This window comes from Nelumbo nucifera, chromosome 2, assembly GCF_055504915.1.
Source record: "Nelumbo nucifera cultivar China Antique chromosome 2, China Antique-T2T, whole genome shotgun sequence".
Classification (NCBI taxonomy): Eukaryota; Viridiplantae; Streptophyta; class Magnoliopsida; order Proteales; family Nelumbonaceae; genus Nelumbo; species Nelumbo nucifera.
In genome coordinates, this window is record NC_142650.1 from 450446 (window position 1) to 465677 (window position 15232).

At 38.7% G+C, this 15232-nt stretch overlaps 1 protein-coding gene across 11 annotated transcripts in view; it reads right to left on the reverse strand.

Annotated features, from left to right (window-relative positions):
- Nucleotides 1-13655, reverse strand: part of LOC104588376 (putative LRR receptor-like serine/threonine-protein kinase At1g06840) — an 89009-nt gene extending 75354 nt beyond the window's left edge. For 7 of the 11 annotated variants that reach the window (XM_088897645.1, XM_010246276.3, XM_088897640.1 and 4 more), the window contains exons 1-2: nucleotides 13305-13655; nucleotides 12787-12895 (exon numbers count right to left, since the gene is read on the reverse strand). In XM_088897645.1, coding sequence (XP_088753771.1) covers nucleotides 12787-12886 — 100 coding nt within the window. In that variant the 5' untranslated portion in view covers nucleotides 12887-12895; nucleotides 13305-13655. Of the gene's footprint in view, nucleotides 1-12786; nucleotides 12896-13039; nucleotides 13178-13304 lie in introns of those variants that run through there. The other 4 variants (XM_088897638.1, XM_088897639.1, XM_088897637.1 and 1 more) reach the window with 4 other exon arrangements.
- Between the last annotated feature and the right edge of the window lie 1577 nt (nucleotides 13656-15232).

A 15232-nucleotide genomic window follows, 5' to 3' on the forward strand; every position in this document is an offset into this window, starting at 1 on the left:
CCGGTAAACATATCATTTGTTTTCCACTTATGCCAAATAGCTTAGTCACAGTAATAAACCACCCCTTGGTATTTCTTCTCACTTCGATTACAAAGGTCTTTCCTTGAACTGTCATCGTATTTTTCCATCCTTCCTCCTTGTACGAAATGATAGCTCCATCCACAAAGCCTTTCATCCATACAACAACCTCCTCCGGTACCAGTATTGTCGCCTCATTGTTCTCTCTGATTTTCAAAGCACAACTTCCTTCGGTCCATCCTCTTCCAACTTGAAAGACTTGGCTTCCATCGTCACCTCAGAATGCCATCTTCCAACCACTCTGAAACCCTTCTCCGCAGCCATCTCAGTGGTATCCTCTCTCTAACCCACCTACTTTGGCTCTCCCATATTTCTCACGCAGGCAGTACTTCTCAACACGAGAGGTATTCCTAGACAATTATTTGCTTCTAGCAATGCATCTACAAACATAAGCTCTATTGCCTCGACTTTTTGCATGTGTATAGACTGAACGATACAGATCAGCTCGAGTAGCAAATAACTTGTGAATTGTCTATCTTGGTCATCATTCTGACAATCCCTGGAGTTATTTCCCAAAACCCTAATTAACTAGAGAATTCTGATTGCAGGCCCCACAGGGAGCTTTACCTTGGCACTCAGTGACTGAAGGGGTTCTTTCTCTTTACCTTGAAGATCGATACAAGTCTTGTGGTGTTCTGTGAAGCCTACAGGGAGCGGCTGTTGTTTTCTTATTTCTCACCAGTTCTGGGTGAGACGCAATTGGCAGATACGACTTCATAGAGGTTGGTACTTGGTGTCTGATTTTTCCTGTCTTCCTTGTTTATCATTTGAAGCTGTTTGAAGTTCTTTTGAAGTTGTTTGAGGAAGACGAATATCTCGGGAGTTGAAAATAAGTGTGGCGCAAAATCCGAACAGGTTCCAAGAGCACCCATAAACTCACTATTGGTTGTGACCACAGTCAAGCTTGATGGAACTAACTATCTAGCATGGTCACTGTTGGTAAAAATACATGTTTATAGCAGAGGCAAGTGGGGGTATATCTCCAGGAGTAAGAAAGCACCACCGGAAGATGACCCATCTTATAAGAAATGGTTGCAAGAGAATTATACTATTATTGGATGGTTAGTGAACTCAATGCAACCACAAATTAGTCAACATTATTTATGGATGAATTCAGCCAAGGAAATATGGGATAGTGTTGCTGAAACTTATTCACAAAAACTGAATGTGGCCAAGGCATATAAGTTAAGGAGTTATGTGAATAATCTAAGGCAGGGGGAGAGACCTTTAGCAATATACTTCTCAATGCTGAAATGCTTGTGGCAAGAGATAGACCTAATGGAAACTATTGTTAGGAAAAGCATGAATGATGCTGAGACATACAGGAAATTAGTTGAGAAGAATAGGGTATTTGAATTCTTGACATGGTTGAATCCCGAGCTTAACATTACCAGACGGAATATCCTAGCTAAGGATAATGTATTTTTGTCTCAGGCCTATTGGCGAGTAGTAAAGAGAGCAGGAGGTTGGTCCAGGTTCAAGGTTCGAAGGTGACTACAGGTAGTTCAGGTGGTTCAGGGAAGAAGGAAGTCATATGTGAGTACTGCAAGAAACCAAAACATACAAAAGATAAATGTTGGAAACTGCATCCAAAACTCCTTCTACCTCGTTTTCAAAAGAAGGTTGATAATGGGAAGTCAGGAAGTGCCAACATGACCACAGTCTCAAATAATGACAGGTGCTTCACAAATGAGAAGACTGCTAGTGAGCAGTTAGCAATTATGAAGGCAGAGTATGAGAAGTATGGGAGGGTGATCAGTTACCTTGAGAGTGCAGCCTCCTCTTCCAACCCTCCGAACAATCCAACTACTTCTACATCTGCACATTCAGGTATACGTGCTACTGCCAATCATGCAATTGTCTCAGGTAATCGTAGGATCCCTTGAATTATTGATTTTGGTGTTTCTAATCATATGACCAGCCTTTCCGCTTTGTTTATTTCTTATGATTTGCTTCCTGGCCGTGATAAGATTACCCTAAATGATGGCTCACTTGCTCCTATTTTTGCCAAGGGAACCATCAAGGCTACAGACTCCCTTTCTCTTTCTTCTATCCTTCATGTCCCTAGACTGAATACTAATTTATTGTTTGTGAGTAGCCTAACCAAATCCTTGAACTGCAGTGTAACCTTTTTCCTTTCTTATTGTGTTTTTCAGGACCTGAAGTTTCAGAAAGTGATTGGGAGTGGCCATGAGGCGAATGGAATAGACCTATTGGATACTCTTGGATAAAGCCAAGGACAACCTAGGAAAGCTGCTTTTGGATCTATTTCTTTAGAGTCTTTTAGTTGTGTCATGTTATGTCATTTTCGTTTGAGTCATTTATCTTTTTCTGCTTTGAGCCATTTATTCCCAGAATTGTTCAAGGGAATCAACTTGTCCAACCTTCACTGTGAGTCCTATGTGATATCAAAACATTGTAGAAACAGTTATCCTTTGAGTAATAAAAGATCATCATTTCCTTTACATATTGTGCACTCTGATGTGTGGGGGCCATACCACTTACCCTCTATGGGAGGTTATAGATATTTTATCTTGTTTATTGACGATTTCTCTTGATATACTTGGTTATTTTTTATGAGATCTCGAGATGAAGTTCCCAAGCTTGTGAGGCAGTTCCATGAATTTGTTCTTACCCAGTTTGATACAAGAATCAAAATATTCAAATCTGACAATGCAAAAGAATACTTTGAGAAAAACCTAACCTCTTATCTCACTGATTTTGGGGTCATTCACCAAAGTTCTTGTGTTCATACTCCAAAACAAAATGGAGTAGCTGAGAGGAAGAATCATCACATAGTTGAAGTTGCAAAAAGCATTTTGTTTGCCTCACATGTCCCTACAAGATTTTGGGGGGATGTTGTTCTCATTGCAACCTACCTAATCAACCGCATGCCATCTAGAGTGTTGGGCTTTAAGTCCCCTTTTAACCTCTAGATAAGGACATTTATTTCTATTCTCCTTTGTGTCTTTGGCTGTACTTGTTATGTACACATTTCTAGTACCCAGAGACATAAATTTCAACCAAAGGCCCAAAAGTGCATCTTCCTGGGTTATGCCTCCACACAGAAGGGTTATTGTTGTTTTGATCCTAACACAGGAACTCGTTATGTTTCAATGGATGTTATCTTTGATGAGTCCACTCCTTTCTATGATTCTTCTCAGGGGAAGCATTGTTCACAGGGGGGGGCATTTGTCACAGTTGCTTTCACTCCCCATTCCTGTCCCTATTGAGTCTCCTTCTATTCTTGATGAGTCAAGCAGGGAACAATCATCTCCAGTTCCATCCAATATTCCTATTCCTCCTCCTTTACCCCCTCGTCCCCTTTTTAATCCTAGGTGGTACAAACAACAAAGAACCAAGAGTGAGCAGATTGTTTCCTCTACATCACATGAGCCTCCTGTACTTCAAGTTATTAAAGAAACAACAGGTACTGATACCATCCCTTTGCAGCCTCCCTTCCCAGATCTTGATGTCCATATTGCTATCAGGAAAAGTAAACGGAAGTGTACTGCACATTACATTTCCAAACATCTTTCCTATGGCCTTCTTTTTCCTTCATATTATGCCTTTCTTTCTTCTATTGCTCCTAACCCTATACCCAAGTTTGTATCAGAAGCCCTTACTCTTCTAGAATAGAGGGATGCTATGAGAACTAAAATAAATGCTCTGCACAAGAATGACACATGAGAAGTGGTTGATTTGCCTTAAGGGAAGGAGCCAGTGGAATATAAGTGAGTGTATACCACTAAATATCATGCTAATGGCTCCATTGAGAGGTACAAAGCACAGTTGGATGCAAAAGGCTATACACAAACTTATGGGATTGACTATCTGGAGACTTTTGCTATTGTTGCAAAGATGACATCTGTGCGGATTCTACTATCTTTGGCAGCTCATTCAAATTGGCCTCTTTATTAGTTGGATGTGAAAAATGCATTCTTGAATGGACAATTACATGAGGAAGTTTATGTCTCTCCCACCAGAATGTATGGCACAGACATTGAGGGAAAAGTGTGCAAGTTGAAGAAGTCTCTTTATGGATTCAAACAGTCGCCTAGAGCGTGGTTTGAAAGGTTTAGGGCTGCCCTTGTTAACTTTGGTTACGTATAGACGCAATCTGACCATACCCTCTTTTGTGAAGAGGAGAAGTTCATTGGCAGTATATCTCATAGTGTATGTTGATGGTATTGTAGTGACTGGCACTGATGTGACAGGGATTGATGATCTTAAATCTTTCCTTCATATAGAGTTTGAGATCAAAGATCTGGGGGAGTTGAAGTATTTCCTTGGCATTGAAGTGGCCCGGTCTAAGGATGGAATTTTTATCTCTCAGCGAAAGTATGTGCTATACTTGCTCACTGAAACGGGCAAAATGGGTGCAAGACCTGGCTACTCCTATCAATATGAGTCACAAACTTTCTGCCTCTGATGGATAACTATTGAAGGACAAGGGAATGTTTCAAAGGTTACTAGGGAAACTGCTATATCTTTGTATGACTCGGCCTGACATTGCATATGCTGCCAGCTGCATTAGCCAGTTCATGCATGCTCCCAGAGACACTCATATAGCAGCAGCAGAACAAATTTTATGTTATTTATTTAAAGAGTACTCCTAGGGCATTCTTTTTGCTAAGCATAGTCATTTGAAACTGGAGGCTTACATAGATGCTGACTGGGCGGGAAACATTGATGATAGGAGGTCAACTTCTAGTTACTGTAGCATGGTGGCAAGTAATATTATTTCTTGGAGAAGCAAGAAACAATCTGTTGTTGTCAGATCTTCAGCTGAGGCCAAGTACAGAGCTATAGCTCATGGAGTTTTTGAGTTACTTTGGCTTCGATCCTTGATGGAGGGACTAGGTGTTGAGTATGATAAGCCATTGATGCTATATTGTGATAATTAGGCCACCATCAGCAGTGCCCACAATCCGATGCAACATGATAGAACTAAACATATTAAACTTGACAGGCATTTTATCAGAGAAAGTGTGGCTTCTGGAGAAGTTTGTCTACCATTCATTACATATGAAGAACAGTTAGCTATCATTCTTACCAAGGGAATCTCCAAGGCCAAACTACAACATTACACTGGCAAGCTAGGCATGATTGACATCTATGCTCGGCTAGTCAGCTTGAGAGGGAATGTAAAGAGAATGGACCGAATGGCCCATAGGTTGTTCTTATTTATTTATGTTTCTATTTCTTTTATTAATGGGCCTTTAACTAATGGGCTTTTTATGTTTCTTTATGTTTATGTTTAATTAAGTTAATCGCCCAATTAAGGGCCTCTCTATAAATACAAAAACTTTGTAAATTACTTTTTAATGAAAGGACTAGGGAAGGGAGTAAGATTCGAACAACTATTCTCCCCAAACCCTATTGCCGCCAACTTCTTCTTCTCTCTTGTTGTTGATACCTACATGGGCCAACCATGTTGTGACCAAGGTTCAAGGTATCAATATAATACATGTTGTATTAGGCGTATTATATTGTATCTTTGGGTACCCAATACACCTACTTACAGGTGTATTTAAGGAGCATGTCAATCCATGTGAGATGGGTGAGGATATCTGCCAACAATTTGGCTGATAGCTAAGCTAAGCAAGGGGTTCAAAGAACACATATGTTTTGGGCTCATTTGCAATTCTGTTTGGGGCAGCTTACTAAAGCTGGTCTCTTTCACAACTTCTTGTTGTATCCATAATTTTTCTAATTAATGAAATCATTTCAGAATTGCTGATAAAAAAAGTATCGATACACCTCTACCAATACACAAAGGTGTGTTGATACTTTGAACCATGGTTGTATCTAGTAGTGATGAAGCAGGTGGTAGTCAACAAGTTGATTAGACACCCTCAATATCTATAGTTGTTTCTAGGAAAGAGATGATGAGTGTTCCACATGATGAGTATGAGAGGTTCCTTTAGGCTACCTCACAACATAACACTACTACCCTTGCACACTCAACTATGACTTGTCTAGCATCCAAACCTTCCTCAACATCCCGTTGGTTATCGATTCTAGAGCCTCCAATCATATAACTAAAACTCTAGGTGTGTTTTTTCTCTTTCTTAGTCTTTCATATCACAAACAGTTACCCTAGCCTATGGCTCCACCTATCCTATTTGTGGTGTTGCTAATGTTGACCTTGCATCCTTGTCTCTTCATCTATTTTTGTATGTTCCTGAATTTTCACTCAAACTTGTTTGTTAGTAAATTGACTTAGTTTCTTAATTGCTCTATAACTTTTTGCCCCTCTTCTTGTGTCTTTTGGGATCTCAAAATGAGGATGAAGATTGGTGGAGGGCATAAAGCTAGTGGATTGTATTATTTTGATGGTGGTGGCTCGAAAGTAGCATTCCAATCCTCTCTTTCAACTCTCCAGTGGAATTTCAGGCTTGACCATCCATCCTTTCAAGCACTCAAGTCACTTGTTCCATCATTGAGTCATCTTTCATATTTAGAGTGTGAATCATGTATGAGAAACATCATCGGGTTCCCTTCAGTCCTAGAGTCGACAATTAAATTTTGAGTCTTTTTGCTTTAGCTCATTCGAACATTTGGGGTTCAAATAAAATTGTGTCGTACAATGGTTACAAGTATTTGGAATTTTCTTTGATAATTATTCAAGGATGACATGGCTTTATCTAAGTGAATTATTTTCCATTTTTCAAAAATTCCATGCTGAAATTTGCACTCAAATTGGTGTTCTAATAAAATTTTTTTGTTTCATTCATCAAACTTCCTATTCGTACACCACAAAACAAAATGGGGTGGCTGAACAGAAGAACCATCATTTATTTGAGATGGTTCAGGATTTTCTCAAAAAAAATCTTGAGATGGTTCAATCTCTTCTTCAACATATGAATGTTCCAAAAGGTTTTGGAGTGATGTTGTCCTTACAGCTTGTTTCTCATTAATCAGATGCCATGTCCATTCTTGGTGGTTCTTCTCCCTTTTTTATCATGTTCCCTACCTTGTCAGCTTTCCTCTCACCCCAAGAAATTTTGTTTATGTGTTTTGTTCATAATCTTAGCCTAGGTGCGAACAAGCTAGATACATGCTCTACGAAGTGTATCTTTCTTAGCTACTCTAGGGTTCAGAAGGGGTACAAGTGCTATAATCCTATTTCCCATAACTCATTTGTTTGCCCTGATGTTACCTTTTTTGAATCCTTTTCCTTCTTCACTAGTTCTAATATTTCCTCTTCACCTCTAGTGTTTCCTCTTTTTGTTCCTATTGATAACCCCATTCTTGTTGTTCCCAAACCTTCACGTCGGCAAGTACATACACATATTGGAAAGCCACCAATCACACAAGTTTATACTCATCGATAAACACCAACTCCTCCGCTTATAAAGCACTGTTGCCAGGACACTGGAGAGGAACAGGGGGAAGAGGAGGAGGAGGAGCAAGAACATTGTTACTACAAGGGGAAGACGAACCAGGAATGTCCATAGAGGTAGGAATAGGAAAACAAAAAAGAGTATGATCTTCACAAACACTCTCCCCCTAAAGAAAAGGACAAGTGGACTGAAAATATGGAGTAGACTCAAGGAATATAACATCCTTAGATACATACCTTCGGCCAATATGGGGATCAAAGCACTTGTACCCCTTTTGGACTAGAGAATAACCCAAAAATATGCATTTGATAGATTTAGGGTCAAGTTTCAGGCAAGAAGGACTCATATCATGAACAAAGCAACTACAACCAAAGACTCTGAGAGGCAGACTGAAAATAGGATTCTTAGGAAACAAAAGTTGATGAGGGGATTGAAGAGAAAGGGATCATGAAGGAAGTCTATTAATGAGATACACTGTTGCTTCAACTGCATCTCCCCATAATCAAGTTGGCGCATTCATCTAGAAGAGTAGGCCTCTTGCCACCTCAATAACATGTCTGTTTTTTCTCTCAAATACACCATTCTGTTGCGGAGTATGAAAACATGAACTTTGATGAATTGCTCCCTTTCCTTCAAGCAATAATCGCAGATGCTTTTCAAAACACTCCTTAGCATTGCCAGACCTTATTACCTTGATATGCCTTTCAAGTTGCGTTTCCACCATCTTGAAGAAGTTTTGAACAATGGAAGGGACCTAATCTATACTCTTCATCAAGTAAAGCCAAGTATATCTAGATACTTGGCTAGAGTAATCATCAATGAACAATATAAAATATTTATAGCCGCCCATACATGGAATAGAGTATGGGTCCCAAACATCAGTGTGTGTCAATTTAAAAGCAACACCACTCCTTCTATTACTTGCAAGATATATAGTTCTACATTGTTTTGAGAGAATGACAACTTCACATTGCATACTCAAACTAGACCCAAACTGACAAAGTTTGGAAACAAAAAATTAATGGACTTAAAAGACACATGACCGAGGCGACAATGCCACAACTTCAAAGGACTCAAATTTTCATATTGACATGACTCATCTGGCCCAGTAATCCTTGCTCAGAGGTTTGATCAAAAAGGTAAACTCCATTAACTTTATGTCTAGTTCCAAACATCCTCCCCGTCCTCAGGTCCGGAAAAACACAATGAGAGGGGGCAAAGGTCACTGAACAGTTATGGGATTTGGCAAGAGTGCTAACAAATAAAAGATTCTTGTACAAATGGGGAACATAAAGGACAGAGCTCAAGGAAAGATCACGAGTAAGCTTAACCTCCCCCAAACCAGAGATAGAGATTTGAGATCCATCAGCTAAAATGATTTATCCTTCCCCTTCAACCAACTTATAAGAGGTGAAGTGGGAAGGCATACCAGTCATATGTGCATTAGCTCCAAAGTCCACAATCTAGGAGCTAGTAGGAGAAGATTGAGAAGTAAGTGCAATACCCGTTATTGCAAAAGCACTGGAAGGATTACTAGAACTAGTAAAGGCAGAGGGCCCATACTTCTCAAGCTGAGTCAACATAATCCTAAGCTTTTCCATCACATTAGAGGAATCATGTGTGGGAGCCTGTACATTAGAAGGGCAATCAGCTCCAACAATAGCAAGATGAGCATTATCCTTCTTTAGGGATGGCAATTTTCTCCATTTCTCCAATCCTCGTGGGGATCCACCCTGAATGGGGTGGAAATGGGGATGGTTTTCCCCCTCGGGGATGGGAATGGGGAAATTTTAATCCCCGTTAGTGGGGACGGGACGAGGACGAGGACGAGGAGAGCACTCACTGCCCCGTGGGATCCCTACTAATATATATGTATATATGTATGCATACGTTATATATGACTATATGTATATATGTACACATCTATATATTAATATTTTTAAAAATATGGTTGAATATGCTTGAATCTTTTCTAATAGGCTTCTAAATTTTAATTATTTTATTTTTATTTTTTAAATAAAATAAAAAACAAAAACAAAATGGTTAACACTATAAAAAATCACGGGGAATGGGGATCCTCGTGGGGACGGGGATGGGGATAACATTGTCCCCATTAGCAGGGACGGGGATGGGGAGAGGCTCCCCGTCCCCGCCCTGCCCCATTGTCATTCCTACCCTTCTTTGTAGTTTTAAACTTGTCGGGCTTCAAATGTGGATTCAATTTCCAACACCTATCCCTCGTATGTCTCGCCTCTTATAGTAATCACATACCATGTCATCATGCTTTTCATTAGTACCCTGTCTGTTTGTACTCGGCTTGGACCTTGAAGACATGTAGGCAGAATGATCCATCACTAGGGTCTGCATCATAGCAACCCTTCTACTCTCCTCTCCCTGCACTAAGGAGTATGTAGTAGCAAGGGAAACAATATCTGCACTCAAAATATGTTGTCAAGAAAAATCATACTCACCATTCAATCCATCCAAGAAGTCAAACACTCGGTTCTTCTCAACATACTTCCGATATTGTTCACCGTCCTCAGGGTTCTTCTATACCAAGTTCTCCAAATGGTCAATTTCTTCCTATAGAGACTGCAGAGAAGAGAAGTACATGGCTACAGTCCTCTCCCCTTGACACATATTACAAGCTTCTCTTTGGAGTTGGTAGACTCGAGTTGTATTTTTTGCTTGAGAGTATGTGGCTATAACACGATCCCAAATATCCTTGGCAGTGGAGAGAAACATATAATTGTGGGCAATATGTGGTTGCATTGAACACACCATCCAGGACATAACCAAGGAATTATCCTGTTCCCATCTAACAAGTTTGGGGTCATCAGCTTTTGGCTTCTCCTCTCTACCAATAGTAAATCCCAACTTACCCCTACCTCCGATAGTAAGCTTGGCTGATTGAGACCACTCTTGGAAATTGGCTCCATCAAGTTTTACAGTGGTTATCATACCACTGGAGACATCAACATTACCCGGAAGCACTCCAAAAATAGTTTGTAACTCCTTAGGCACATCCTTTTGAGTTGGGTAGGCCTTTTAACAGTTCTACAGCACTCCAACAACCAACTGACACACACAAGGCCCATAAAAGATGGGAAACACTTGATTGGAATCCAATGGGAGGCCCAAAACTGAACTGGTAGCAATATATAAGGGAAAAAAGACCTCCCGAAGAAATATTAGAGATCATAAAAATGCGGAACCACTTCTCATGCCTTTAGCAATGCGAAATAAACCAAAACCAACAAGTTTAAATCATGCATCGAACTCAGACAAGGAAGAAAAAATCCAAACATCGAACTAGTATTTTTCTATAATTTTTTATTGTAAAATCCGGGAAAAACCATAGACACATCAAATGAAGATAAGAACCACACCAAAATAACCCTAAAATCAAGACGCACCAAAGTAGATCAGATTCAAGGGTTTCCATCGGTACTTGTACAGACTATTGACATCATTTGGCAGCAGTCTGAGACTCTGACTCTAACGTCAACAGGTCTTCTTGAATTCAGAAGTTGGTAGAGGAACCTAGTCCAAGACTTCTTCCCACTCTAATACCAAGTTGTCAAGTGGAGGAAGAGGAAGAAGAAGAAGAAAGAAGAAGAAAGAAGAGGAGGAAGAAGGAAAAGAAGAAGAAGAAAATTTACAAGAGAGAATTGGGGTGTTACTATTCACACCCAGAATATTTCATTATATACTAAATCAAAAATTACAATTATGTCCCTATAAGGCCGCCCAAAATACAACTAACAGGAAAAGACAACAATACCCCTAAGCCAAATGCACATTCTCAACAAAGAGAGAGTAATTCAAAACCACTCTTCAGCCCCCAATGATCTCTTTTATTCTTTTGTTATAAAAAACAAGGACAATTACATGAGTGCCCTTAGTAGGGCGTCCATCACTAAAGGCAGCAATAACTAAGGCCTATTACCTGCTAATACAAGTCATAAACATAATTTAAAGAAAAACAAAGAAACTAAGGCCCATTAGGCCCATTATCTCTACACTAAGCACTAAAGCAAGTGAACAATTTGATGATTCCAGAAAGTACAGAATATTAGTGGGCAAGCTAAACTATCTAACTATCATCTAACCATATATCTCTTTTGTAGTCAATGTGGTTAGCCAATTTATGCAGAACCCCCAGGTTCCCCACTAAAATGTAGTTATCGGGATTGTGCAGTACTTGAAGAGAACACCAGGCTGGGGATTGCTATATAAGCCTAGTGGAAGGCTTAAAATAAAAGGCTATACCGGCATAGATTAGCTGGCTCAGTAATAGAAGATTCACCAGAGGATATTGCATTTTTCTAGGAAAAAATTTAGTAACATGGAAGAGTAAGAAACAGAGAGTTGTGGCAAGGAGCAATGTTGAAGCTAAGTATAGAGCCATTGCCCACACTACCTGTGAACTAGTTTGGTTGAAGAGCCTCCTAAAGGAGATTAGGTATTTAGTGAATAGCCCTATGAGACTACATTGTGACAACCAAGCTGTTTTTCATATTTCATCTAATCCAGTCTTCCATGAGAGGACAAAGCACGTATAGGTTGACTATCACTTTATAAGAGAAAAAGGTTCTTGGTGGAGTGATCAGTACTACACACATGAGCTTGGGAAGTCAATAGGAAGATCTGTTTACTACGGAGTTGAATCAAGGAAGAGTGGATTATATGTGTAACAAGCTAGTTGTATATGACATACACTCTTCAGCTTGAGGGGAAGAGTTAGAGATGATTAGTCAGGGTTCTTTTGGTCATTTTGTTCTTCATTTATTAAGTTAAAATTAGGCCTTTTAGTCATGCTTTAAATCGCATATCCCTTAGATAAGTAAGAAAAATGGTCTTTGTACATTGCCTGCAAAACCTATATAATAAACAGTTCAGCTGGGCTGAGTGATGAATCATTCTCTCCAATTCAACCATTCTTTTTCCTCCTCTCTTCTCTCTTCTCTCTTCTCTCTTATCCCTTCTATTTCTTTCTTCTTTTTCTATTATTCTTACCCTAGCACAGCAACTACAAGAGGATTGAACCATTGCAACACAGAAGATGAGATCTAGGTATACTGAGCCTGAACTTATAATTACTCAAACAAGTTGACTGAAGGCGCAGGCAGTAATGTTAATTCTACTTATCTCATACGGAAAAAATACAGTTATATGTACACTGAATTTAAAGCTCATTCCTTTCAAAACCAACTGTATGAAAGACAATATGGATAAGCTCAGAGCATTATATATTAATCAATACATTATAAGAAAACAATTATATATTTTGTATTGCTAAAATCAAACAGCAGGCAATATCCCAAGTGTGCGGACATCAATTTTGAAGCCAATTCACCTTCTGATGGATCAGTAGTCTGCGCTGTGGCAGGAAATGTAAAACAACCAAACGAGACAACTAGAGCAAATCCCAAAAGACAAACTTTCACTCCCACCATCTTGAAAACCTACAAATTTGACAAAGAAACAAATATTTCACATACTCCAAAGCAAAATATGAATAAATACTTCCAAGGATACAAATTTTATAAACATCCCAAGAAAAAAAAATATCCAAATTGGTTTGAGTTTGAAGTAATGAATTTAATCACCTGGGAATAATATCAACTTTCTTACTCCCACAGCTCAGAACCACCAAAGAACATATGAGTCTCAAACATTTAAAAAAAAAATGTTTTAACTAAATCCGGATAAATTGAAATCCTTTAGCAAGTTAAAAAAAATTGGTCTTCTAAAGATTAGACGCACTACAAGCCCAGAAAATGAATCAGTTAAAAGATTGCAATCATCTTTAGCTTGAACTTTAAACGCAATGAAATACTCGAAAAGCCTCTTGGAAAATAGAGAAACCCATACTAGAGACAACTCAAAGCCCTAGGATCCAATTGAATTCCTGCGGATGGATCTCCGTCAGTGTGCGAGATTTCAGCATCTTGATCGAACTTTCATCCACCGCTCGAAACTTACAAAATTGAAAGAGAAGGCTCCAGTAAACTCCGGGAAAATGATCTAGAAGTCCATTCGTGCAAGGACGATAGTGGACTTTTCTACGGAAAATCCGCTTCAGCTGTAGCGTTGTCGAGATTGTTTGTTCCATTCGAAGTGACTAACGAATAAAACCCAACCAAATAAGTGACAGGTCACACGGTATTGCTTCCTTTTTTAAGAAGAAAAGAAAAAGTTTTTTTAGTTGCAAATAGTTGCTTCGTCTCCATCAATGGATTAGATTAGGTTGTCAACTCACCAACTAACTCAACAACTCCGCGGGAAAAGAGTGTACTTATTATAGGGTTGATAGGATATAAGGGCAACTTTTGTGGTTAATTTGGAAGATTTAATAATTTTATTTTTCATTTAATATTAATTTAGAAAAAATAATTGTTCTTAATTGAATATGAATAAATATTTTTTAATAACTTTAGTTTTATTAATAATTTATAGTAAATTTAATAATTTTTGTTCTTTTTATTATTTTTAAATAAAATTTTGATTAATTTTAAAATAAATAAAAATAATTATAAAAGCTAACATTTTTATTAACTCCACTAATAATTAACAATTATATGGGAATGATAATGGGGTGGGTTCAGGCATGACACTCCATCCCTTCCCTTGCCCCATTGTTAAGACACTCAACCCCATCCATACCCCGTCTGCCCCGTCCCCAGTAACATGTGAATTCAAAGCAAGGTGACCACTCCTCAATGTCGAGTGAGTTCAGGGGCAAGGCATCCCACTCCTCATCAAGGATGGAGAATCCTCGAATTTCCCTACATCGCCCCCAGTATTGAGCGAGTTCAAATAGATGTGTAAATTGGGTCGTGCTGGGTCGGCATGACACAACCTGCATGTGACCCACACAAAGTGCGAGTCGTGTCGTGCTGGCCCATGAGGTGTCCTGGGCCATGCCTCACTCCTCTAGGATAATTTAGGGGGTCAGTTCAGCACAACCCACGGCTTGAGTCCGCACGAGCCCATGCCATGCCGTAGGTCAGGCTGGTCCACGGGCGAGGCCATGCTGTACACCTAGCCAAGCTCAAAGGCAAGGCACCCACTCCTTGTCCAAGGTTTTTTAAAATTGGACCAGATAGAGAACCGTTCTAGGGTCAAACGATCTGTCTGTCGAATGGATGACCCGCTTTGACAAAAACAAAAAATTAGAAAAACAAAAAAAGGCCAAAAATTGTTGTCTGAGTTGACGGTTCAACCGCCCATGTCAGCAGTTCGCTAACCAAATAAACAGTTTTTAGACAAAAAGTGGTTTTGAGGTGAAACGATGTCTGGTTCCCAATTTTTTGGTCTAACCATCTAGTTTGATCAAGTTTTAAAAACACTGTCCCCGTCAACCCAATATTCAATTTGAAGATAGAAATGATCAAAATGATACATTGAGTATCAACCACATGGTGAATTTCTAAAAGTACACTATTGTTTTTAATATTGAAAAATGTAATTTATGAAAATTTTGGAAAATTTATTGTAGTTGTGTAAATTTGAAAATGTAATAAAATTTATTTAAATTTTCATTAAATAATTTATTTTCTTTTTTAATGGTTTACTTACAGAATTATACTAATTTATCTTATAATTTCTAATATAAACTAACCAATAATTTCCTTTTTCCAATATTATACTAATTTATCTTAATAATTTGTGTGATTATTTGTTTAAATTATAGTTTTCCATTTCCCATAGTCATTTATCTTTAATAATTTGCAATGAAAATTACATAAATTTTCAATGGTTTTCCAAAATCTATCAAATGTAATAAATTTTCCTAAATT